Below are 26,491 nucleotides of genomic sequence, written 5' to 3'. Positions count from 1 at the left end.
CGTGACATCTCAAGTGGTTTATTGAGAATAAATACAAAGAAGAAAAGTATCATTTACAGGGGACAACTACAACTCTATGTTAGAATATGTTTTTGATCTCGAAAGACGGTGAGAATGGCCAGATACCTATTTGATTATATACCAGATTATACCAGATTGTCATGTACCAGATACATAACACCAGGTTCCCATATGCAGAAAATCTAGTGCAAAGAAGGCTTTATAACTGCAGGGTGTAAAGAGGGGAGATGTGAGAATATAGAGAAGACTGAAAATAACCCTGTGGATGGTCCAAGCAAAATTTTGAATTTCTTGGTGGGCAGTGTCTGGGATTCAGGTATTTTCCATGCTAGAATACCGGGAGGTATTTAAATGAAAATATCAAAGCTGATATGGCAATGCTAATATAGTACCTGTGTGCAAGAGTAGTTGAAGATCTAATTGCTGTAATCAGTTGGGAATTACATTCAACAAATTCCTTGCAATTGTGGGGGTGTGTAATGCTGGTGGTGTTGCAAATGCGACTTGCTCCAGAGATTTGAATGGCTCTTTATGGAGGAGGTCTGAGAAAGATCTTCATCTCCCATCTGATCTGCCTAGGGAACAATTCAAAAAGGCAAAGTCACAGCTTGGAGAAAAAAAGTATCCCCGAGGCTTCGTTTTAAAGTTAAAATTTAATTCCCTTTTTTACAGATCTCATCTTTTCTGAAGGACTTGTGAGCCCTTTGCAGCACAGTTAATTTTATGCACTTCTATATCACCGCAAGAGTAGAAAAGGACGTTAGACAGTTTGAGTGTTTTTCTTTTTTATACAAATTAAACTCAGTAGGGTGATGACTGGCTGAGAGGAAAGGTTTTATTTTAACAACTGAAACTCTTAACCTGCTTTCAGGATAAGGAAGCTAAATTACAGAGCCAAGAACTGTTTTAAAAAGCTGGTAGGGGAGATGGATAAACCAGAAGGCGTTACACAACCATTTGGGGAACCTAAATGGGACTTGTTTCTCCATAAATGTATGTACAGAGATGGCATGACCTTTTCTCCCCTTCTATATCATCAGTTTAAAATGTGATTACATAACAAGATGTCCCTGGCACCTGAACAAAAAACAAAGGCTAGGTCTTGCAAAATGTAGTTACTTTAAATTTGTTTGTGTGTTTTTTCACGCATAGCAATTGGTGTTGATTAAACTCTTATGCTCTAGCTCGAGTTAATATTAGCAGGCTGATCTCAGCTTTCTGGACTAATTGCATGTTTTTGAGATCTAGATGTTCTGGCTGAATTGTCCATTTTGTGCACATGTAGTCTTCCAAGAACGTGCTCTTGTTGGAAGTGGGGTCACTGCGTTGCATGTTTTAAATTAATTTTCTTGTACTGTGGGCAGAAGTACATGCCTGGGCACCTGGCATGGCTCAGCCTGGTGCAGGGTGTTACATACATTACATTAACTTTGTGTATCAGCCCCTATTTCTATACTGGAAGCATTGCCTGTGCTGGAATTTGCTGTAAACAAAAGCCTTGGAACAAATGCTGAAAAAAAAACCCCAAACCCAAAAAAACGAAGAAACAAGAAAACCCCATCGATCCCCTCAACCCAAACAATTACAAGCTGTTATATTATTTGTTTTTTTTTTCTACTGGAAACCTGTTCACTTTCATTCGAAGTGTCTGTGAATTGCCAGTAGAGCCAGGAATTTTTTTGTGTTTTAACCTTAGTAATTACAGCTACCACAGCGACCACCAATTTTTCCAGTACATAGAACAGATCTATAGATTTTAAACCTGCTGAACACTGCCCTTTCTAAAACTTGCAAAACTGAGCACCGAGCTGTTTCTAAGCAATTAAATGTTGCTCATGCCTGAGCTCTGAATGACGCCATCTCGCCTAGCAGGCTATCTCATTAAGCATGTGAAGATATTTCACCAGGGAATTTGATTCCTGCATTTCAAAACAAAGTAGGAGCTGGTGGCGGGTCTGGGGCTCTGCAGATGGGGCGGTTGGGGATTTGGGGAGCAGCTGCATTTTGCAGAGTAGGCTTTTAGAACCTGGTTTTGGTTATGTTGTGTCAGGCTCTCCCCATAAAGGAGAGTATCTGTATTAATTTTCATTGCACGATGGTTTTCTTCTTTAAAATTTTACTCTGTAAAATAAATGTTTCTAGGCAGAATAATTGGGCACTATTCAGGTAGGCGTGTGCTGTCACATGTTTTCCTGTTTACATGGCAGATACATGTGTGTATTTTAAAAAAAAGTAATAAAATATGGAAAAGCAAAGCTTACTTCTGGCCAAAGTGTGCTGGTTTGCTCCTCATTCCTGAAAAAGCCCATTTTTAGGAAGTCTTGATTGTTTCAAGGTTGTTGGTATTCAGCTTCTGAAGGTAAAATGTAAGTGTTTCAGGGTGGCATTGAGGAAAGGGGAAAGAGTGAGCAGCAGAGAAGTGGGGTTTTCCTGTCTCATGGATGGCTTTCACAGTTAAAAATGATGGATTAACAGAACTGTTGCGGTGTTGAGTTCGCTGTGCCTCTGGTTGTTCTGGCAAGTGTTAAAAGCAGTTCTTATCCTCGCTCTGGAGGTGGACTGTGTGTGAGAGCTTGCAAAAGCTCAAACAAAACTTTCTCGTAATACTGTCTGCCTGGTGCTAAGGGTTCTGGTTCTGTAAGAAACTGCAACTGTCCGATAGCAGAGTGTGTGCCTGAGAGATTTGGGTTAAATAGATGCTAATACCTGTTGCAGATGGATGTGCCTTTGGTAAGTTCCCTGTCTAAGTCCCCTTGGGGGAAAGTAGCGTTCTGTTTTGAATGTGCGTGAGCAACAAGTTTGATAGTTTGGTTCTTGGGAATTGGTTTCTTCATCTTGACATTTGATTATTTTTTAATCCTTCCCCCCCCCCCCCCCCAGCTTGTTGTGAATTATCTTTCACGCTTTGGCTATGTACTCTTTCAGGTAGAGGCATTAACCCATCAACCTAGAGCCACAACAGTACACGCAGTCAGAGATTCAGAACTTGCCAAACTCCCGGAGGGAGCACTGACATCTATCAAACGCAAATTCCCCCAGGTAAGAAAATTAAAAATATTTTCTGTCGATCTCAAAAGACGTCTGAGCAGCTAAAGCTCTCTGTTAGCAGCAAGCCCTCTGGGTTTTTGTAAGATTGATGCACGTTGAGGAAACACTTTGTTCTCATTTTTTGCCTGGTCTGATCTATACTGGAGTTCCACCAGCTTCTCTTCCTTTATCTTCTAATCAGTTTTAGCATGTTTTATTGCAGGGCTGGTTTGTGTATCTGGAAGAAGTTCATGCTAAATACAGGACACGCGTATTTAGCAAAGTGGAAATCACTTAGTGCCATTGATAATAAATGAAAGTTTGACTTGTAAAATAGCTTTAAAATGTTGTTCATTTGTCTTGCTCACTGGGACTCAAAGTCAGCACTTGATTATATGTACCTTTATTTCCAGAGCATTGGTATTTGAGGGTTGGTTTTCCTCCTCCTTGCATTTTAGGCTGTCAGTCCTCATTCTGCAACTGCTGAATCTGCCTGTGTCCTGGAGACGCTGATTGCTCCCTTTGAATCCATCAACTCATCCATCTCCTTTAATTCACTTGACATTATGCCTCTCTCCTGCAGATCTGGAGACTGACGGACTCGAAATTTAATTCCTTTGTCCCTAAGTGCATCAGGGACATTATACTAAATCATTGCACTGCCTTAAAGGCAATTCTGCTGTTACTTCAAATTATTTCTGATCTTTAAGACATATAGTTATTTTACCAGATTTCTTGAAAAAAACCCTGCAAAAGTAATAAACCTAACTAAAATACTTGCATTCTTTTTCCTTCCTAGGACTCTTAATAACTTTATTGATTTATTATTCTTTTTAACCATTAGATATAAAGTCTGTGTTCATGCATTCTCTTCTTACTAAAACTGTGGGGTTTTGTCTGTATTATTGCTAGGATAATGTCATCATTGCAGTAAGTGTTCAGAAGTTACCTCAATGAAAAATAATCTTCCTGGTTTGCTTGTCAGCATTGTCTTAGCTGAAGTGTTTCTGAACTTCTGTGTGGGTTGTTAAGGCACTCCTGTTCTCTGGATCTCTTGAATAGTCTTCCAAGTCTGTTCTCTATTTAATGCAACCGATTTCCTACCCAGATTTATGAACTGGTAGCAGGGTGCAACCTCGGTACGTGGCTAGCTACAAACTGGGTGCTGGCAGCCTGGCACCCTGTCTGGAGTTCCCCTTTTAAACATCAGTCTCCTTGTGGCTGATCAAGCAGCGAGGAGGTGAGCTGGGAATTTAAAGCCACCGTTCTCCTTACATAGCGCATGATTTTAAATGTTACGTGTAAGATATTTAAACTGTAAATTGCTGGTATCGTAGAATCACAGAATGGTTTGGGTTGGAAGGGACCTTAAAGATCATTTAGTTCCAACCCCTTGCGGTGGGCAGGGACACCTTTCACCACACCAGGTTGCTCAAAGCCCCATCCAACCTGGCCTAAACATGTAACATTTAGTAACACCTCGACTGCTGGTCTGTGCAAAGGCTGTGTTCTGATGCTTTTTTTGTCTGGGGCAGGAATTTATTTTAGTGTCTTTTTTTTTTTTTTTGGTCTCTTCCCCCCCCCCTTCCCTTTTTCTGCTCTGCCTGGCACAGATCCTTTCCCCTGAAAAGCATGCTCTCTGGAGATGTGACTCTCTTTGCTTTGCAGTTAAAAGTTGATCTTGAGTGTTACCATTTATTATATGGTTCAAAACACTTATTTGTAATAGAATTCAAACGTCTTCCCTTGTTTAAAGAGTGCAGGCTATCAGCCTCAAATTCCTGACCTTTTTGAATATGGAATTAAGTTTTCTCTAGACTTGCATATAGTTTGGCTAATTAGTTGCAATGAAACAAAATGCTAAAGCAGATCTGGTTTAAGGAAAGTTGTTGCAAAAAAGGTTGTAAGAAAAATACATCCTTGCAGCTGTTTGAGATCTCCAGATTCTAAACTGGTATAAAAAATGCGAGAGCTTACATTTTGGCTATTGGATTATTTTAGAACAAACTTTAGAAATAGGAAGAGGAGTGTAAGATAGACTTGAAGTAGTTGATTTATGCAGTTAATGCTTTCAGACTATCTTAAGAACCTAAGATAAAATATTTTTTTCTATGATCTCAAAATTCTTATGTCTTCTCGTATGTCATGTCCATCAGATAAAAGAGGAAGGACAGAAGTGAGAGGGAATTGAATGATGGAGGAAGACACTAGGGTAGCAAGTTTGAAGTCAAGTAGAAAGTACAAAGTCAACTTTAAAGGAGTATACTGCGGATAAGTTTTTGAGCTGGAAACTAATAAATTGCTTACAGAGAAAAGAGTCTTGAGTAGCTGTTTCTTTGAAAAAGAATCCAGGCATTAGAGGATCAAAAGCTCGCTATGCCTGAACAATGTCATGCAGCTGTGGAAAAAAATAACTATGTTAACAGAATGCTATTTGGAGTGAAGAAATCCTTGCATTCCGCCTGATACTGGAAAAGCTTCAGTACCAGCCTGTGGAAGCATGTTTGAAGGAAGAGACAGACCAAATGAAGAGAGCCTAGAGAACAAAAAGGTGGCTGACTGGTGTTTGGAGATATAACCTATAAGAGCAAAAAAGCTGTGAAAGGTTAAGGGAAGACATGGCAGCTATTTTCAAATGTTTAAAGTTCTCTTCTGATAGAAAGGGCAGAAGCTGCTTGCCACATTGGAATAGAGCAAATGGTAGCTACTAAAATTGCAGCAGTTGGATATGAAGAAAAAGCTGATTCTACTCCCTAGAAAGGCTAAAAGATTGTTACTTGTTTTTATAACCTCTTAAAAAATTATGTTTGAGGTAGTGCTTAGTGCTGAGCAGAAGGATGGGCCAAATGAATTCTTTATCCTATTTCCTCTGCTGTTATTCTAGCAGAGTGATTTATACCCAGGATTTATGATGTTGTTTTCCCCATCCAACCAGAAGTAATCAAGTAATGAAAGGATAGCAGGTGCAATAGTTTTGAAATAATTGACCAGGTAGCAAGAGCTAGCTTGTGATTCAGCAATGTGCCAGAGCATTTCCCTCTTAAGTCCTCTGCAAATCAGAAAACCATCTTTTAGGAAAAAAAACCCAATAACACAAAACCAACAAAGCAAAGCAACTCTGCCTCCCCTATTGACTGCTAAGGTTAAATTAACCTGAGTCTCACTTGGTAGTATAGTGACCAGATGTGGGTGCTTGTCCCCCGAGTCAGGTGAAGTGCTCTGTTAATTCAAAGGAATTCCGCACCAGGGAGAATTGTGCTTTTGTACGTGTGTGTTCCTCTTGGCAGCTTCTGTAGTACCTACATAGTTTGTATCTTAACAGCCAAGAACCGGGCAGTTCGAGGTTGAATTCCCCTTTTAGTTGGTTTTAATTACCCTTGAGCTTTACTGTTTCCTGTCAAGGGTGAAGAACCCCTTAATTCCAGGAGGGACTTCATCCTACATACCTTTCCCCAGTCATGATGTGTTTGTAGATGATCCAGAAAGGGTTCCAACTCTGGAATACATTGTAAGACAATACTACCTGATGGGTAAGAAAATTGTAAACGTGGGTGGTGTGTGCCAACGAGAACAATGTGTAATAAGGGGAAATGATGCTCTGTTAGTCCATACAGGGATTCAAGTTCCTTGAGCTGTGATGTGCAATCTGGAAAAAATGCACAGCTGTTCCTTGGGGAAGCACCGTATGCTCGCCCTCTGTTTTGTCTTCTCCCCTGAGCATCTGCTTTGGTCCTATGGGAGACAGGATACTGGTCTGTTGGGATCTTTGGTGTGACCCCCTATCGCTCTGGTTATTCTGAGGGGTGAAACAGATGGGTGAGCACGTGTACTCTAATCTCAGTTATAAGTAACAGCCAAATTTCAGAGTATGTGCCCAGAAATGACAGATGTTGACTTCCAGGTCCTGCTCAGCCTGCAGAAGTTAAATCTACATCATCTAGCTTCTTGGGAAAGCATCCCAACCTTGGTTCACTCTGGATATGGCATCCTAGACGTTCCTGATTGAAAGTGTCCACAGTGCAGAACCTCTCCGATGTTTCCCTGGGGACTCATGCCTGTGGACCAGGGCGCTCAGCCAGCCAGAGCATTTGCTCCTCTGACAGCCTCGCTGCTTGCTTCTGGTGCTGCTTGAAGCTCTTCAGCATTGCAGGAATGAAAGGGAATTGATTCTTTCTATTTTCATCACTGCCTTCAGTTCCGAAAAAGTAGGACAGAGAATCAGCTCACGATTTTTGGCACCGCAAAGCAGTTTCGAAGCAGGAGCGAGAGCGCAGAATTTGTGAACAGATTACAGAGATGTTCTAACATCGGTGTATAACTTGGATCACATTTCGTAGATTATCTTTCTCTCTGCTGAGCTGAGATTGTTTTTCTAATTCCAACTTGAAATTTAGGCCTGCTGTAGCTGATGGAAATTGCACTCAGAAGTTGCTTAGGAGCTGTGGGGGCTGAACTGTGAGACAACCTTTTGCATGCTAGAAAATACGGAGGTTTTCTGCATCCTTCTTTTAATTCTCTAAGCCTGCCCTTGGGGTTTAAATATATTCAGAACCCATCATTCATCTTGAACAGTGGGTCCTGCTATCTTTGTGTGCGTGTTTTAACCAGAGCTGTTCTGAAGTGGATGCAGCCTTCCCTAGGGTTATCTGCCTTACAAAGTGAGTTTGGTAATGTGCCCTCGTTTCAAAACGCTTCCCCCAGGCACTGCGTATATTGTGCGTCACGTTAGTTAAGCTTGATGTGGTGCTGTGGAATAGGTCAGGAGAGGCCACGCTTCTAGATTTTTCTGTATTTGTTCTCATGGCCCATTAAAATAAGTTTTCCTTGACTGCAGGAGAAGTGGATGTGAAAAGGAGAGAAGAAAAATGTTCAGCAGAAGCATGGTCACCAGCTGTAGCCACCCGACATGAGGCGGGCAGGAGTGAGTGCTTAATCATAGCAGTGATGCGAGAATGACATTTTTTTTCTTCGAGACACAATTGATTGCAAGTGTTAGAAGCTCCAACAGCCCCAGGATAAAGCTTCAGTTCTTCTCTCTGCTTTAGCAGCATTTTGAAAGGTGCCAGAAATTGTTCTGAGGGAGCATTTAAAATTTGCTGTGTCACCGCAGTTCTCAAAACCATCATAAGTTTTAATCGGAGGCCCCTTGCTAAGCTCCCCAATTCTGTGACAAGCAGAGTGTTTATCTCATCTGGGGTCATGTAAAACTTCAGTAACACCACGGTTCTATTCAAGCTGAGGATCTAATTCAGTTCTCCTCCTCCCTCATCCCTCAAAAACCCCCCAAACCTTAAAAAAGCTGGTAGGGAATAATCTCAGCTCCTGGAAAGAGCTCCACAGAAACGAACCTGCTATTATGTGAATTTGTAGAGGTAAAACGGCTGTTAGTACTATTGTACCCCAATTGCATATAAAATAGAAAACTCTTGGCAGCCCTGTTCTCCGTGCTGGCTTTTTCACATTGGGTCCCTGCGTGGCAGAAAGCCCTTTTACATGTCTTTTAACAGACTCGTGTGTGTGCGTGAAGGTCTGTAATACCCTGCTGTGAAGGCACCAATAAATTGTTGCTTAACATACTTAATTTAAAGGTGACCTACTGGATGACTGATTGAAAGTTTTAAAGGTTTAACTGTTAAGTATCTTATTTTTAAGCTTCAAAGGCGTTGAAGAAAGTCCTTAACTCACCTTGCAAGCCATCTTTGTTGTGAGAATTTTTTGGATCTGGGTGATGGTAGAGGATCCACTGGGGAGGACTGGAACAGACTTGGAAGGAAAAGCGTGTTCGGATTTGTAAGGCTGTGTATCTGCTGGCTGTCCAGGATCCAAACTGGGGTATCGGGCTCGTTCCTCGCTTACTTCAGCTGCGGCTGGTTTCCTGAACCAGGAACCTGCAAGAAGACACCAGTAACAGGGGCTGGTCCTGTCCTTCCTAGGGACTGGCCCTTTGCGTAGCAGCTTTCTTGTTCAGATTTAAACGAGCATGCAATTAAACCCGAACCCCGGTGCAGCCTGGAGCGGAGCTGATGGGTACATTAGGTTTGGGTTTCGTTCTTCTAGATGTTTCTCCTATTGTAACCGAAATGGATCTGTACTGCACGGTACCTTTTACATCGATGAGTAGTTAATTGTGAATTTGGATAGTGGTGTAGGTTTTGTGACATTTTCCCATGATTTCTCTACAGTGGTGGTGTTGAAAGTTAGCTAAGGTGGGACAAAGCTGTGGGGCCATCGTTACCTGTTGGCAGAGATCTGATTTGCCAGATAATCTGTAGTTCTCACAGTGTGAAATAAAGATCCACGGGCAAGTATTTTACAACTGAATTCTCATGAAAATCATTTTCAAAAGGGCTTGTTGCAAAGCATCTCTTTAAGTTTCACAGTTGAGTAGGAACAAAAGCTTTAACTAGAACCCGGCCTTGGAAGGTTAGCTAGGTGCGGATAATAGGTGGAAATATTTAAAAGGATTCTAGGAAATACAGCGCTGCAGAGTGACCATAACCACTTGGCATGGGAATTACAGTAGCTGCGAAGCAAGTGGTGCTCCAGGATAACACCCGAGAGCTGGGATGGATGGAGTAGTTGGCTGTGTGTTGGCACCATCGCTAGCAGGTGATGCAGAGCTGCAATACTGCCTGGCCTCATCCTTGAAGGGCGTTTGTTTTGAAACTGGAATTAGTCATCCTAAAGCAGGCAAATACGGTCCCCTTGGGAATATGAAATGTGGTCCTTGCCCTGCAATGCAGAGGCTGCAGGTCTGTTGAGTAATTTACTATTAGTTAAGCAGAGGGAAAATGAATGTTTTCCCCGAGCCGTGGCTGTGGTGGATGCAGAAGCAGGCATTCACATTTGATGTGCAGGAGCTGGGGGGAGGGGGGGTTGGAGGCCGCTGAGAGCTCGAGCGGGTCTTACTGTGGATGGAGTTGGTCTAGAAACAGCCGGGGGGACAACATGTTTCTAGGTAGATGAGGTGGTGAGTGGTGAGCAGGGTCAGAGAGGGGGAGTTGTGCTGAGGAAGGTGCTCTCTAACGCCAGTGGAGGAAGAGGGAAACACTCTTTATCCTGCTTTGCCCTATACAAAAGTGTTCTGGTGAGTTATTCTGAAAAAGGGAGTAGGTGGGAGGAGGAGGAACAACACCACTTTATTTCACTTGCAAAATGTGTGTCTCGACTGAATGTCCTGCTCTGGGAGAGGTGTTTTGAATTTACAGTCACAGTGGAGGTTTGGGGGCTTATGGAGAAGGGTGCTGATGCACCTGGAATCCCAAGCAGCTTTTGCGATGGAAGTATACTCAGCTTTTTAGACCTGTAAGGTTGGGTTTTTTCCTTCTGACCTGGAAAGCCTTTTGCATAAACTCAGGAGAGCAGATTTTTTAGAATTTTTTTTTGTTGTTGTTTGCTGTGGGGATTTTTTTGAAAGCGGGTTCAGTCATCTTTACAACCTGGGCAGGCTCCGAGCATCAGGACCGGGGCCACAGGACCCCATGGGTGTATATTTAGTTTGCTGGTGGAGTCTTGTGACCTTTCTGAGTCATTTCACAGTTTGAGGTGGTGGCAGCGGGTAGGAGAGGGCACTCCTTGTCACAAGGACGAGTTCATCCTGCAGCGTGGCAGTTCAGCGGTGTAGCTCTGGGAACGCCTGGCTGTACAGCAGGAGTGCCTAATTGATGTGGCGGGTTCTCATTATCGGTTAAAGTGATTAACAGTGATTGACTGAGCAGGATCCACGCACTGTTTCTAATAACGAGGAATGATAAATTCAACTTCTTCACAAACTAAACCAAGTTTGGCTTTATCCCTAGTACAAGGGGTCAAAAAGTTGCATTTACTTTGCAGGTCGTTAACGATTCTCACCTGATTCAGAAACCTCCTGGTGTGCTTGGGGAGGTCTGGGCTCCCCGATTTTTCTTGAGACCTTAAATCTAAACCGCCTGGTTCTGCACCGGTGGATCGGGCTGTGACTTGGTGCCTGGGGGAGCAGGGAGCGTGTTTGCAGGGCTGGGTGGAAGGGTGCTGGAAGAGACTAAAGCCCGGGATGCACTGCAGGGATGAGCAGGGCTGACCGTTCCGACCGTGCTGTGAAGGCTGTCCTGCCTGGGGTGACGGTGACACCGTGGGCATGAGACACTCTTGGTGTACCAATGTCTGGGAAGTGCTCTGTGCTCTTCTGGCACTTGGGAAGGACTGGCCTTTGCGTGGGAGAGGGGGAGACGTCTTGCCTGCTTTTGGAAAAGCCGTACCCGTGGGGCAGCGGCTCAGCTGTGTGGGGGCAGGGCTGGGGGCTGTGGCACACCGCACCCCCGGGGCACCGCGAGCTCCCCGTTTCTCCCAGGTCAGTCTGGTTTTTCCAGCAGAAAATCTTACGGTTCCTACCTTTCTGCTTTGCCCTAACCCTGGCTGCCACTTCCCAGAGCTTTTCCTACAAAATACAGCTGGATGGGTAGGGTGAGGGAAGGCGACTGCTGGATGATGCCCAGATGTCCGTGCCGAGGTACCTGCTACCCTGTTACCTGCCTCCATCTCCTCCAGGCATGCTTGGACTAACTCTCTTTCCCTCCGATCCCTGTCCGAGAGCTCCTAGTCCAAGGGCTAATTTCTGCTTGCTTCCCCCCCTTCCCCCCCATCCCGGCACCCTGGTCCTCTCCCAGGTCCCCTGGGTGCCTTCTGACGGTCTCAGGCTGCATGCAGCTGTGCTGCACCGGCTCCGGCTGCATCCCGACAGCTTGCGCCCTGCTGCTGGGGGGAAGGGGGAGGAGAATGAAGGTGCTTGAAAACCGGACGGATGAATTTATTTGTGTGTGTGTGAGATGGTTCTGAATTCTCTCCCGTTGCACTGAATTGGGTGCAAATGGCTCTGGCTGCCCCGCGCAGTAACGGGTGCAGGTCGATCAATGAAGGTTGGCTCTGTTGTCAATGGGGAGATGGGATTTCTATCGACTTCTCCCCCAGACAGGTGGATAAGTCTCTTTTAAAGGAAAGCATTGCCTTTTTGTGAAACAAAATTCAGTGAATGTAATATAAAACTCGAAGGAAATTTCAGGCCAGTTCTTAGCTCTGATCTCAAATTGATGTTCCTTCAATGTTGCCATGACTGCGACAGAGTGACTCATCCCATTATGGTTAGCAACTTGCTTGTCTTACAAAGTCACCGGGGAAATAATTTTTCCATATCTATATGTACCAAGGCAGTAAGGTTTGCTCTAGCAAACAAGACAAATAATATTTCCCGGTAATAGATGCAGCCAACTGGAAAATGAGACCAATAGGATCTGTGCTTCGTTCCATCATTAACCTTGGACATTTTCTTTAACTTAGCTGGAGCTCTCCTTAGCTGTCGGTAAAGCAGAAAAAGTTCTAAATATAGGAGATGGTTTTAGTAAGTAATTAAGATTCTGATGTTTGAAGTGGATCAGAAGTGTAAAACGTTCATAACACCTTCCCAAACTGCTTAAGGAGAGTCCTGCTGGGCAGGTACAGGTGGTTCAGTGACAGCCTGTGAGCTGGGTACAGCGAATGCTTTCGAGAGGCAGGTTATCTCCCTTCGGAAGGACAACCAGCCTCTTAATTTTTATTAAGAATTCCCTCTTTCTCTCCCTGTTCCATGTAATCGGGGCAATTTTCTATAGATACACCCAGTGCCATTTATTGAACCCCAGAACTGCAGATCCTGGCGTTGTTGAAGTAGGAACGAGCCTGCCGGGCGGCTGGGTGGCCACCGGCTCTGGTGGTGTTTTGGAGAAGCAGAAGCGTTGTAGATCCTGCCGGAGATTCCAGGCGAAGGAGGGAGGAGGGGAGCCGGGAGCTCGCCCGCTGTCGGTGTCCGCCCGGCACGGAGTGGGTGGCCGTGCTGTGTGTCGGCGCTGGTGCGAACAAGAGCAGCTTTAAAGAAGTTGAACTTGGCTCACCGAGGAGATGGTTGATGTGGCATCTGGAGGAACATGTAGTTACAGCCATGGGACAGAAATCCCTGAAATAACTTGGTTTAGCTCTTACCCTTGCTCCGCTGTAAGTCGCGCTGTGTCGGAAGCTGCCTGTTTGCTCTGCTCCCTTCCTCCTACGGATGCTTAAAAACATATTGGTGCTCGTTAAAGCTATGGAGTTTCATAGTTTAGGACAATTTATTGTTTCAGGTTGGGTTTTTTGGTGGTTGTTTCTTTTTTTTTTTTTTTTTTTTTGAAAGCAGGATATATAAATGATTCCGATGGGCATGCTGACCTGTCTTGATGCTTACATGGTCTTCTGTTTGAAAGACTCATCCTGAAGTGCCTGTTCTTATGGGAACAGCGTGTCTGTCTGTCTCCAAAATCCATTTGCTGCTGCTTGTTTAGCTTGTTAAGAGTTTGGAGAACTTTTATGGTGGTTTTGGGGTTGTTTTTTGCGCCCTTCTGAAGATAAGAGTTATTTGGACCTTGAATTATTCATTTGGGGGCGAGTATCTAATGATTGCTCTATTAATTCTTAATGCATTTAAATATCTTATTTTGCTTATTTGGTAAAACATTTGCACGTAGATTTTCAGATGAAATGATGCATTTTCCAAGTCTCGCTGCTTGGTATTGCAGATACTAGTCTTCTGCTACACCACTTGTTGGAAATTAATGATTATTAATGTTGGAGATAAGCTTGTCAGTTTTCGGATATGCTTGGCTGTTTGAATACTGGTTTATATTGATGCAATCCTGTTGGAAAACAAGCTGGGAAAAGATCTGCCCCTTCAAAGGTACCACGCAAACATGATTTGAGGGGGAAAGCGATTTCTTAGGTGGTTTGTTCTGATTCTGCAAGGGGTTTAGAGTATGTGCTTTTAATTTTTATATATTTTTATTCAAGATGTCTTAAACTTAATTCACAGGGGCTGAGGTGGAACCAGACTGGGGGGATTGTTTGGGTACAGGCTGAAGGTTTCTAAGCCTTTAGTACCTACAGAAAGTGGAGTTACAGAAAGTAACAGAACCGCGAGCGTGACTGAAGAGGTGCAAGTGTGCTGTAGAGAGATACGAGAACTGAAAATGCAATTTGACATGTTTCCCCAAATAATTGGATTTTTTTTTTCCTTTTGTTCCCAAGGCAAGTTAAATACCGCTGTTTTGTTTTCTTGTTTTTCCAGATTAGAGTAAAATAAGGTAAAAGAAATCAAGACAAATGATCAGTCACCAATCGTTACAGCCAGGAAAGAAGTTGTGCTTACAAAACCTTGTGGTTCAATTTGAGATAACATCTTCCAAAACTTTGGAAGTATCCATTTAGATGTGCTATTTTTGGTACCTTCTGCCTGAATGTCTGTTTATTTTCTTTTTCTTTTCTCTCCCATTGCTAGGTTGTGACTAGACTTATTCACTTACTGGGTGAGAAGATTCTTGGCAGCCTTCAGCAGGGAGGTAAGACTCATTCCTGGACTACTCCCATTGATGCTGGTGCTTCCTTCGAGCTGGATTTACATCGTTAAATCTGGAAACAGAAAGTGCATACTTGTAAAGAGAATTTGTCACTAAATATTATAGCTGTTGTCACAAGTTGAATGGTAATTTTATTATATATATGTCTAGAATATTTTTTTTTTTGGCAGAGCATGGTTAATTAAGTGTGGGAATGGAATGATTTGCAATTGAGACGGAACAGTAGTGCTGCATATGTGCAGTGAAATTTCCTTGAAATTTCTTGCAAGAGAAATGCTCCGAGGGAACATTGGAAACAGCAGCTGTAATAGATGTGAATCAGATAGTCATGCTGAGTGGCATCTGCATGTAGACCAACTTAATATGTCTGTATTTGCATTATTTTAATGAATTGTCTGAGAAGAAATGGTCTGCTGTGCATTGGTTTTAAGCTTTGTGTATGTGGCGAAGGCAAAACGAAATGTATTTTCCGATTGAAGTGAGTAGGAGGAAATTTTCCAAATTTTCTTGAGTGGCTTTTAAAAGAAAAGAGGTGCACATTAACTGCTGAGGGTGTTGTGGCTTCTTTGCTGTTGTAGGTTGGTTGGGTTTTGTTTGTTTGGGGTTTTAAATTACTTTTATTGCTGGTTTTGCTGTCATCCAAGGAGACCGAAAATGCAAATTCCCATGTTTTGGAGCAGGCTTGGGGAGTGAACGGGAAAGTCTGCTCAGCTTTCCATACGCCATCGGTCACATACCAATCTCTAGTGATATTTGCACTGAAACGTTAGCAGTGCTGAGGTGCCTTTGTGGCCTTGGGCAGAGCCCATGCTGTTTGGGAAATGGGGCAACGTGCGATTTGGAGAAAATGGGAGAAAAATTAGTGGCGGTAATGGGAGTTCAGTCAGAGCTTTGCCCACCACTGAAGTCCCGAGGAGGGAGAGGGACTGGTGGGGTTGAAGGAGTTGAGCAGTGGTGTGTAACTTGTTTGAACCTCTGAATACCTTCTTGAAGATTGCCAAAAAGCTTGGATAAAACTATTTAATGTTCTGTGCAGAGCTATTTCAGAAGACTTTAATAACTTAACAGCTGAATATAGCTGAGAGAAGTTTATCTGATATTTCTTTGAGTCCTGCAGTGTACTGTCGCTCTTGCATGTAGACTTTGAGTTTTCATGTGGTATATCAAGTACTTCCACACGTCCATCTCAAGGATTCTTCTTAGTGGTGCACCTTAAGCCTTTGCTGGGTGCAAGGGCATCAGCAGGAACTTATCTCAGGCGCTTAGAGCTGAGCTGATAGGCATTAGCAGCAAGGTAAGGTTGCCTGGGAAGGCTTAGTTAAAGAGAAAAGAAATAGTATCAAAATGAGGGGTTTGTGGAACACCACTACCACTGACCTTTTCCCGTTCCCAGCCATCCAGGAAGATCTTAATCACCACACACACATCACACACTTCTGTCAAAAAATGCTTTCTTCTGCCCAGACTGTCCTCCCTCAGCTTACCATATTTTATTGGAGATCCTTCACGGTTACTTTGCAGCTACTTCAGAGGTTCCATATTTTCTTTTAATACTCTGAAGCACATATCTATCTGTAAAGCTCCACATTTTCCCGTCTTGGAGAGAAGTGAAAATAGGTGGAGAAAACATTCCTTATAGGAACTTTGTTGAAAACAGGTATTTATTTCCTGGATCAGGAATACCATCAAAAGTGAATGTTAATTTTTGGAATATTTTCATACTGACAGCAGGTTTGGGGGGTTTGTTGGTTAAGTTAATTCCTCCTGTGGGCTACCTCAACGCCTGTTCCAAAACTGTGGCCATTCAAAGTGCCTTTTTATCTTAACAGGTCAGGTAAGTGCACGTTGCGTTTAACCTGTTCCTGGCAGCCAGATATTTTTAACAAGACCTAATATCTACCCAAACATGCTATGTCAGCAGCCAAAAATGATGAAAATTATTCTTCATCCTTTTACGACTGCCATATGTGGGCACTCCTTGGTGTGGTACGGGGGATGGTACATCTCTCTTGGGTTCAGCAGTTCAGTCACGATTTCCTTGCTGCCTGACAGTTGAAAACAATGAAGTGACACCTAGCTTTCCCAGCTGGCTGATGGCAAGCTTTTTCTTTTCAAACAGGTCATCCTCTTGGATTACACAGCTCGAGCAGCAAGTGGGATGCCGGAAATCCCGCCAGCAACCTCTCCACGGTAGCAATTATGCCGGTGTCTGAAGAGGTGCCACTTACAGCTTTTACACTGGAGCTCAAGCATGCTCTCAGCGCTGTGGGTAAGGAGTGTTTACGTGTTGCTGCATCACGGGGTATAAATGCTGCTGATCTTTTGAGCGAGGTATGGCCAAGTGTCTGTCCATCAGAGGTGGGTTTGTGCCGTGTTAGGGCGGTAGTGCTGCAGCAGTGCTCAGAATCTGCCTTTTTCATGCTCCCTGCTCCTGTCCCCGCTTTAAAACGTGCGTTTCATTTTAGTGGAAAACTTGGTAGCCTTAATGACTCAGAAATATTAGCCAATCTGTCTGGCCTCTTGCCATGGCTGCCATCAGCTGTGAGACAGAAAGTCTTACTGGGACTTGCTGGAGACACTGATGCGGGGATGTGTCCTGCAGCTGGCTTCGCTGTTGCTGTTTCGCATTTTGTCCTAATGCTCTCCCTGACCATCTAATGAGGAATAAAAAAATCCTTGGTAGCAAATGGTACAATGAGCATCACCAGCTCTGATTCTGTTTCCAAGTTTGGGAAAGCAGACAAACCCCGCTGCCGCTGGGCTTCCCACAGCGCCTGTCCAGGAGGCTGGTCCTCCCTCTCACATGTGAGAGTCTTCCAGGCTTCCTCAGTTGTACAGCTGCCTCCAGCAAAGGATTTCTTCTACAGTTTTCTTTCCTTGAGGTAATGCAGTGAGTGGTAAGTATAAAACTTGATGGAAGCAGCTCGTGGAGGAGATCCAGGTTGGCACTGGAAGTCCAAACTTAAGTCCTAAATCATCGTCCTCTTTGCTGCCAGCTTGTTTGTCTGTCTCGTGCTCACAGAACCATGTGTTCAGCTCACAACTGAGTCATTAACTGCTTTATCCGTTGGCGAAGTTGTGTGTGCAAGTTCCAGTTGCTCACAAAACTGTGTTTTTAATTCGCAATTCGGTTCACGCTCGGTACTGCAGTGTGACATTTCCTGAACGTCCCCTTCCCATCCTCATGCGCTATCACAGATACTCTTGAGTTAAATCTCCTGTGGTCCTTTGATGAATTGTTAGTCTGCTATCTTGTGACTTCTTATGTTGAAAAGTACAGGTTACGTGATGCTTGAGGTATAACCACTTACATTTATTGGTTATTTCCTTTTTGACCTTAAGGGTATCTGGACCTGGCACTTGTTATTCTGCTTAGAAAAATCTTCTAGGTGAGCAGGCATGGGAAAGAGCTGTTAATGCTCGAACGCTTTAACCTTTTGAAATATGAATTTGTGTGCAGCTTGCGGTGGAGATGTGTTACAGTGAGAACTAATTGGTGGGTGTTTGAAGATCCCTCTTATTTTGAGATGGCAGAAAAAATTTACATTCCATAATGGAGATCTCAGCCGTAGCTATATTGCTAATGGGTACTTCGTATGGATTGTTGCCAGCTTGTTTTGATGGGTGACAGCACTAGGAGCCTGTAAATAAAATAAACAGAAACTTAAGTAGGTAGATGGACTATTCGGAATAAAAATAACCTTTCTAGTTGAAAGCAACTAGAACGTGACGAACAAGGGGTTTTGTTGTGATCGCTTGGCCTCCCCTCGTTCACCCTTCTTTTTTCTTTCCCTAAAATGATGACTGTGTAGTGCTTGGCAGCTATAGATGGTACTATACAACCTTGGCATCTGAAGTTCTTGCCAAAACAGAGCAGACTGCTCTAGTGGGAAGAGGAAAGTGTTGTGTGAAAACACAGCTAGCCGTATGGTTCAACACGCAGCTGGCAGAGCAGCGCCCCGGCCTCGGTAGCCTCTGCTGGTGGGCTCAGCCCCGCAGCACTCGGGGGCACTGCGTGACCTTCTGCCCATGCTCTGCGTGCTCACGTACCCTACAGGGCTGAGGGTTTTCGTGCAGGCTGTATTTTATTTTTTTAAAAAAAAATTTTGTTTAATGGAAACAGCGTTCTCTTTCCGTTCTGGTTTTGTTTTGGGGGTTTGGGGTTTTTTAGGTGGTTGATGGTTTCTTGGGTTTTTTCCCCCGAGCTTTTGTGTTTTCTTTATACTTACTACGCTTTATACTTGTTATATTATATATAATTATTATATATATACTTACATAGCTATATATAATATATAGCTATATTGTAGCTATAGATTGTTTGGATATTCCTTATTGGGGTGTGACAGTGCTGTGCGCAATGTGCCAGGTGGTGCTTTGCCATAGGGAAAGGGGCTGGGTTTTGGAATGATTTTTTTTTTTTTTTTTCCCTCCCAAAAATGCAATGATTCAGAAAGTCAGTGTCATGAAGCAAAATTTTCGTTTATTTTCAGATTGTCTCGCTATTCACCTGGCTGTTAGCACTGTGAGGTGTGCGTTAGGGGCTCGGGGGGCAGCTGGGGTGCTGGAGCTTGGTGCTCTGCCGCCTGGGTGCTGACCTGCTTCTTACTGCCCCAGCGGCTAATTAGTGCTTGGGGTTTGGGTGTGAACTGCCATTAGGGCTTGAATGTATTTATGGAAATGAGAGGTGTTATTTAATATGCTTGAGAAGGCTTAATTGAAAAGCTTTCTCTTAAGGAAGTCTCTTTCAGTGTATACGTCCCTAATTTTGAAAATAAGGGAGTTTGCTGTGTAGATTTGCTGCTATTGGCATATTTTGTTTATTCTTTTGGTGGTTCTTAAGCTGACTTTTGAAATTGTAGATGGAAATCAGATGTTACCATTCAACAGTTGACTGAACATCTGATCCGTATCGTTCCATTGCTCTGGGCTTGAAATAGGTGCCGGAGCGGCGGAGGGTAGCCTTAGGTTGGGGTGAAAGCCATCAGTTTTAGCTTTCTTTTGCAACTTAATATATTATTTTAGGAAATTCCTTACTCTTCCTGTTAATTTTATCTCGGATGCGTATTGCAGTGATACCTCAAATCCCCTTGCTGCAGGTTGGAGCCCAGAGGACGGAAGAAATCAGGAGGGCGCAGGCAGTAACACAGAGATCTCCGCAAGGATCAGCGAGGTACCAGCTGCTGCAGATCCAGGGATGATCCCTGCAGTCGGGATGCAGGCTGGGTTGTAACACAACCTGCAAAATTAATTAGAGGATGGTTTTTCTTTTCCTGGAACTGGCATTAGAAGGCTATTGACAGTGCCATGAGTTGGAGCTGGGTGCGGGTTAATCTATTTAACAGGATTTTTTTTTTTTTTTGTAATTTTTTAACTGCTTCCATCTTATTAAGGGGGTATAAAAATAATGACAGAGTATCTTGTCGCGGAATGAGTGATGCATTTCACTCCTAAGAGGGAAGCAGCAATATGTTTATTGGTACAAAAGAGCAATTTAACAAAGTTTGATAGTGAATGCAATGGTTTAAAAATGTTTGGCAAAGTACACTTGATTATGTATTGCATAGAAGACAGGGTCAGAAAAAATGGTCAGGGAGACGCTGCCATTGCGTGGTGAGGTTCAGAAAGGACGCCTGTGCCCTCTGAACTCCTCGGAGGGCAGTTTTGGCATGGCTGGATCCAGACTTAGTCCCAGGCTTGGTCGGCGGTTTAGATAGAAGGGATTATATGTGCACAATCCATCCTTTAGACCACATAACTAAGATGACAAGTTTAGCGCGCTGTTCATTGCTTACCGAGGATCTGTTGGGGCAGGGGATCTCTCAGCCCCAGGGGTGACCGTGCGAGGTGCCCGTGCTCCGGGGGGATGCTGGTGTGCAGGGATGCTCAGCAAGCCCGGGGCTGCCCGCTCGTTACGGAACGAGGTGGTTGGTGGCTGGCTGACAGTCACTTTGACGTACCAGCCGTGTTTCAGTCGGTGCTTTCTCAACCAGCCCTCACCTGCTGGGCAGGATTTGTGCCCCTCAGCTGTTGTGTTGTTACCTATCTCCCCAAACCCCAGCCGATGCTGGGTGCAGCCATCAGGACCCCCCCTGTGGCTATGGCTTGAGCAGAAAGGCGCGGTGGGGGAGCCACAGTAGCTCAGCTTGACAGTGGAAGCTTTGTAACACCATGAATTGATGTATGCTGTCCACAAGAACTGGAAAAGTATTCAGAATCTACTTTTTTAATTATTTTTTCCACTCCTCCCCCTTCCAGAACACTTTTGCCTGTAAAGAGGCAGGGCTTATGGGTTTGGTTGCTTGAGTCTGTTGTGTGGGTTTAATTTTTTTTTTTTTTTTCAAACTATTATTTATTTATTTAAATAGGTAATGGGAACACCTTACGTGACCAGACCGTTCTCCATACTGGGCTCTCTGGCCCCCAGAGCATGCTGGGCACGTTGTGCTTACATTCTGTATGCAGGGAGCATCAATGTGCAGTACGACCCGCAGCTTCATTCCATCAATTTGTTCAGGTTTCTTTGAGGTTTGGTGTTTCTGTGGTTGATGATAATTCAGATATTGTTTCCGGACAGTACGGATGTGTCCCAGTTAAACACTAAGGGGTGTTCCTGTTTCCGTAGGGTTTGTTCTGTTAAAAGCTGGGTGGTGAAGCAGATCCTTGGTACCTGGTGGCGATAACTCTGCATGAACCTGCTCTCATCTTGAGGCAGGTAGAAATGTAAAACATGATCTGAGCGTTGAGGAGGGAACAGCAAGGTCCTGCAGAGCGTGGTGGACCAGAGGCTACATCACTGCTCCCTTGTTGCGTTTGCTCGTGTGCTTCGGTGTGGGAGCAGTTTCTTTGAACCTTGGTCTCTGGGTCTCCAAAGAAAGAGGATGTAGGATATGAAACTTCCAAAAAGCAGGGACAGAATTTTCCACTTCTGTACTGGAGTGAGATGAAATCAGGTAAGTTTTACTGCTGTGCAAAGTAAAAAAAAATAAAATAAAATAACCACGCCGATGACTTCTGGTCAATGTTTGTGCTGTCTGGTTTTATTACTGATATTTTTTCCACTTAATACTGGTAGAGCTGAGAGCATGTCTTATCAAAAATCTTTTTTGCAGTATTCAGATTTTTAAAAAGTATTTGCCTAACTGTTTTTTTGTTCTTTTATCTAAACGATACCACATGGCTGTGTGAATTGTGATTGTATGTGGGAGCCCTCTGATCATATATAATTTCAGACTGAAGTAGAGGTGGATTCACATCCAGCATATGTGTCTCTCTCCTTCCTTTCTGCCCTTTAAATATAAGCGTTCTTTTAATTTCTAAAAATGTGTAATGTATTAGAAAGCTCACTGAAATATCTTTACTAATAATTTATTGGAGCTTTTAATTGTAGTTCTGCCTGAATTTCCCTTCCTCGCACCCAGATTGGATTTCGATGCTGTTTAATGTGGTGCCTGGTGGGTACAACCTGGTATTTTTTGTTGGGTGAGATCTGACACTAGGACATCAGACTTATTTATCAGTTCTGTGTCTTTGATGCATAATTTTGTAGGCTTTTATTAGGCTAAATATAAATTCTCTTTTGATGAAGTCCAGGCAAATATGTTTGCCGTGCTAAAATTTTTCTGCGGTGCATGTTGTACTGGATGTATCTTCCTGTGAGTGTTTTTTCCCAGGTGAGGTGGATTTACAACCATTTCTAAGCATCCAGGTCACTCCTTGACCTTGGGGCCTCTGGTTCCTCTAGGCAACTTTTTGACCACGTTTTATTAGGCTTAGAACGAGGATATCTGTATTCCCACTCCTGCATATCTTATGAAATGGATGTTATGTGGGAAAAAAATTACCAAAGTGAGTATCATGCACATTCTTGGAAAGAAGGGAAGAGTTCTCTCTCTCACGTGTGATGCTTGTCTCCTTACTGGGGCAGGATTTGATCTGGGAAGCCTTGCTGAAGGGCTGTCTCAACCCTTTTCTTGAGGGCCTTTTGTTTTTGAAAGATAAAATGAACTAGACCTCTGATATTTGCCAGCATTTTCCCCCCCCCTCTCGCTTCTCTTTCATGGAATTGTAGTTCTGTACTGAAAAACAGATCGCCCTGGAGTACCCATTTAGATGTTCCATGAGGTTTCCCCAGGAATCATGATGCTCAGTGCCCAGGGGTAAGGCTGCTGCCAGGCACTTTTCTTACCTGAAGTGCATAACAGCTGGGATTCGGAATCCCAAGGAGTTTGCTAAAAGAAAAATCCCCCAGGGGCTGTGAAAAGTCACCACCTCTGGCTTGAGAAATTCATGAGCTGCAAATTGCTGGAGGCTTGGAGAGTGTAATTAAGTTTTCCTTGCTGTCATCCTCTCCACCAGCAATCTGCTGTTGGTCGCAGTCAGAGAGACACTGTTGGGCTTAGATAAATATTTAATGTTACCTCGTATCACCTCTCCTACGCTTTTAACTTGGAGCCGTTCACCCCGTGTCTAATCCTGCTGGAGGAGAGCAGTCCCTGGAAGGTGCTGGGGGGTGCAGGGGTGTTCTAAGGGGGCCGCCTGCACCTGTAAATTGCATGCGGGGCTGATGTCAGGTGCAGAGAGAGCATCACTAGGTGATGATGTGTAACTAAAACGCACACTGAGGATGCACTAACACATCATCTCGGACGCTCCTGCCTGCTGGTGTGGCTGTTGGAGGGGTATGTATTGGAGAATGACTTTTTTTTTTTTTTCCTTTGTTGCTCTCGGCAGTTTCATTTAAATAACACTTTTGGTCATTCTGTTTTATGAGAACGCATATGTTGATGTTCTTGATCACATTAATGGAAGGTTATTTAACGGTTGGTTAATTGGGAGCTTGCTAGGAATTGAAAGTGTAGAGCAGATGGTGGTTATTTCTGAAACAAAACGGAGTTGGGTTGGTTGGAAGCATCACCGTGTTCTGTGCTGGGGACGAACAAGGGTCTGGCTGGCTTTGTGCCGTGCTGCCGGTGTGTGGAGGGGATGCGGGGCAGACCCCACCCGAGCTGGCACTGCTCCGTGTGCGTCCATACACGTGTGTTGTGTCATGTGAACTGCCCCTTTTCCAAACACAGAGGTGAGGCGAACGGGCATGGTGTCTGAAGCCACCTGTCTCTCCGAGGCTCTTCTGATGCTCAATGGGGATGTGTTCTCCCAAGATACCTGTGGGCGAAGTAGCCATCACCTGGACCCATGTAAAGATGCTCAATGGGGGTGTGTTCTCCCAAGGAGATACCTGTGGGCGAAGTAGCCATCACCTGGACCCATGTAAAGGTGCACCCCAGCTCTACAACGTCCACCTCTCACCTTGTGTAGAAGGTGTCCTGGCTGCCGGGGCCACGGGGTTTCATCATTTCTCCTTAGGACCAGGGCTTTGGTGCATCAGATCACTGTGTGTGCTCCGGGCTCCTTTGCCAATGTGCTGGGGTCTCGGTGACCGGGTGCAGGGAGGTGACAGGCAGGCGCGGAGGTGGAGCATGTTGTTCCCTTTTCGGCGTTAGTCTCTTACCCGACGTTCTTATTGCACTTCTCAGCTCATTGTGCATTCCTGGCCGTTCGTCTTTGCCTGCTAAACTTCTGCCACTGCCATAAAGCTTTGTAAGTCACATACCCAGGAAGAATATTTGGTCTACATATCATTTCTGTTTTGCTGACAACTTTGGCACGTTAATGAACATGAACGATAACTCTGCTGTTGAATGCTTTGTCCAAATTGACCTGCCCTCTCTGCCTTGCTGCCTTCGTCTGCAATGTCACCAGGAGTTCTTCTGGGAACCCCTTCCTCATCCAGACCAGCTGTTTGTGAGGCTGGATGGTGGATCGGACCGAAGAACCTACCAGTGGTACAGACCGGGTGGTAGGAAGCCCCGCAAGCGTCAGGGCCGTGTTCTGCAGGTGGTCGGGCGAGCACAGGGGCAGCAGCACAGGTGCAGGGCTGAAGGGCACGTTAAACCCGTTGAAATGCTTCTAAACCAATTCCATCTCCTTGGGACTTGTTGCTTTTGTAGGAACCGACTACCATAAGCTTTACTAGAGGATAAGGAAATGAAATTCTGCCCTCAAGACAGCCTCCAAGTCAGCCTCCTGTTGGTGCTTCCTTACCAGCTTTTACTTTTTGGTCTCCACATAGGGGCTATTTTTGTCCATTTTTGTTTGTTCTTCCATCATCATCAGCATGACAAAGAGCAGGCATTATTGGGGTGTTTGAAAATACAAGGTGAAAACTCATACTTCTGAGGTTTTATCCAAGTCTAATGCTGCAGAATGTTGAACCTGAAGCCTTTGCAGGAGGACTCGAGCGCTGGAGGAGGAGCTGGCCCCGCAGGATGGCACAGGGTGGCCAGCTCCATGTGCTGCATTTGGGGGTTTTGCTTTTTGAGTGTGTAAGTGTGAAATTGCGACCTTTTACCATGTTGTTCATTCGTGGTTCCTTGATTTTTACGAAATGCATTAAACCATGCCGCTTTATTAGCGCCTTGAGAGACCTCATTTAATTAACTGTTTTGTTACTTCGTACATAGATTTCAGTTATTTTGTTAATGGAACAATGAAGGATTACACAACGAAAACATTAATACAAAGCGACTACACTTCCGTGGTTTGTAAATGTGAATTTCTCTTTTAATTAGAGACAGATAATACTTTTTTTAGGTGTGAGCTGAATCCCTTGCTTGCTTTGCTTTGGGTTTTTATGTATTTATCTGCAGTTCTGCATCCTTCATTGCACGTGGCAGGTATTGCTGCTGCTGAAATAGAATTGCTAATAAGAATAATGAAGCGCCTGCAAGAAACTTTTTGCACCAAAATTAGTCTCAGATATAATGTTATTGCCAGATATGTGTTTACGTACGCCTGTCTCTGCAGTGGAAGTGGTGTGAGTCAGCCTGTGCCCTACTGATCTGGGAGTCTCTTCTCTCGGGGTTGGTTGTGGTGTAGGTTCTTGTTGGCACATTGAATAAGAAGTCGTAGATAATAATGATATTATCATTCTAATAGAGCTATTATTATTATATAATGAGAGCTTCTAAAAGCTCTAACAGAGAACTTTAGGATTCATCTGGGGAGTTGGTTCAGTGCAGGATGAACAAATTATGTATTCCAGTAGGTTAGTGAAGTAGCTTATTTTTCTTTGAAACCAGATTCCTGGGCTTTCTGTGGTTGCAAAAGGTACGGGATGTTCTGGTGGTTGTGGTTGTGAAGATGCAGCTGTGGTGGAAGCTGGCATCCTGTGTGACAGAGCAGCGCGATAAAAGAGAGCTTGTAGCTTGTGACTAATGCAGCAACAGAGCTCTGGGAATATGGAGAATGGGAAGATGTTAATTGTAGATAAGTGTGAAAATTTTTGTGAAGACTGCCAGCTCTTTTTTCTTTGATCAATGCACCGATCCATTGTGATCTTCAAAGCAAATTCACAGAACTACGTTTGTTACAGCTACATTTCCTCAATGTGGTTTGTCAGGAGCTGAATAGCAGGCATTCATCTATGAAACTTCTTCTTCCAGGTCCTGCTCTGCTGCTCACCAGTGATAACATCAAACAGCGACTTGGTTCTGCTGCGCTGGATAGGTACCTACCCTCATTATTACTTAAAAAAAATGTGGAAAGATACTATGCTGGTCGTATAAAGTAATTGGGAGTAACATCCTGTGTTCTGACGTAGGTTGTGCTTTCTCATCCAGGTGTTTGGGACAACTTTTCAAGAGTATTCGGTTCCAATGTGGGTGGGATTTTTCCATAGTTACTTTCTCATTTGTGAAATTGGAAAAGCTGAGTTGCGCCGGGTGGGTATTGCGTGCTCGTTCCTAGGGATGACATGGAAGTCATACTGAAGTTAGGCATTGCTGCATCCTCTTTCCTTTGTGTGTATATCTAATGATATAAATAATGGAGAAATAAAGCAAGCACAAGCCTGGAAACGGGAGCAGATAAGGTTCTTAAACTGCATGAGCAAGAAATGCAGCTCCCTGATGCCCTTCAGATTGTTTTGGTCAACATGTAAGATTCTCTCTACTCTGTTAGGAGCTGTGATATAAAACCATTTGAATTTG

The 26,491-nt window shown here is 44.0% G+C and overlaps 1 protein-coding gene and 1 long non-coding RNA gene across 6 annotated transcripts in view; one reads left to right on the top strand and one right to left on the bottom strand.

The window, feature by feature from the left end:
* Positions 1 to 26,491, top strand: part of PNPLA7 (patatin like phospholipase domain containing 7) — a 125,504-nt gene that overhangs the window by 46,415 nt on the left and 52,598 nt on the right. For all 5 annotated transcript variants that reach the window (XM_055807307.1, XM_055807300.1, XM_055807289.1 and 2 more), the window contains exons 20-23: positions 2,947 to 3,060; positions 14,363 to 14,423; positions 16,561 to 16,710; positions 25,946 to 26,009. In XM_055807307.1, the coding sequence (XP_055663282.1) occupies positions 2,947 to 3,060; positions 14,363 to 14,423; positions 16,561 to 16,710; positions 25,946 to 26,009 (389 nt within the window). The remainder of the gene's footprint in view (positions 1 to 2,946; positions 3,061 to 14,362; positions 14,424 to 16,560; positions 16,711 to 25,945; positions 26,010 to 26,491) is intronic.
* LOC129784679 (uncharacterized) lies at positions 22,480 to 25,939 on the bottom strand. The gene is made up of 2 exons (XR_008747686.1): positions 23,702 to 25,939; positions 22,480 to 23,628 (listed from the first exon to the last, which is right to left on the bottom strand). It is a non-coding gene; the product is annotated as an uncharacterized LOC129784679 (long non-coding RNA).

Source organism: Falco peregrinus, chromosome 1 (genome assembly GCF_023634155.1).
Source record: "Falco peregrinus isolate bFalPer1 chromosome 1, bFalPer1.pri, whole genome shotgun sequence".
In the NCBI taxonomy this organism is placed as follows: domain Eukaryota; kingdom Metazoa; phylum Chordata; class Aves; order Falconiformes; family Falconidae; genus Falco; species Falco peregrinus.
This window is presented reverse-complemented; position numbering and strand designations above follow the sequence as displayed.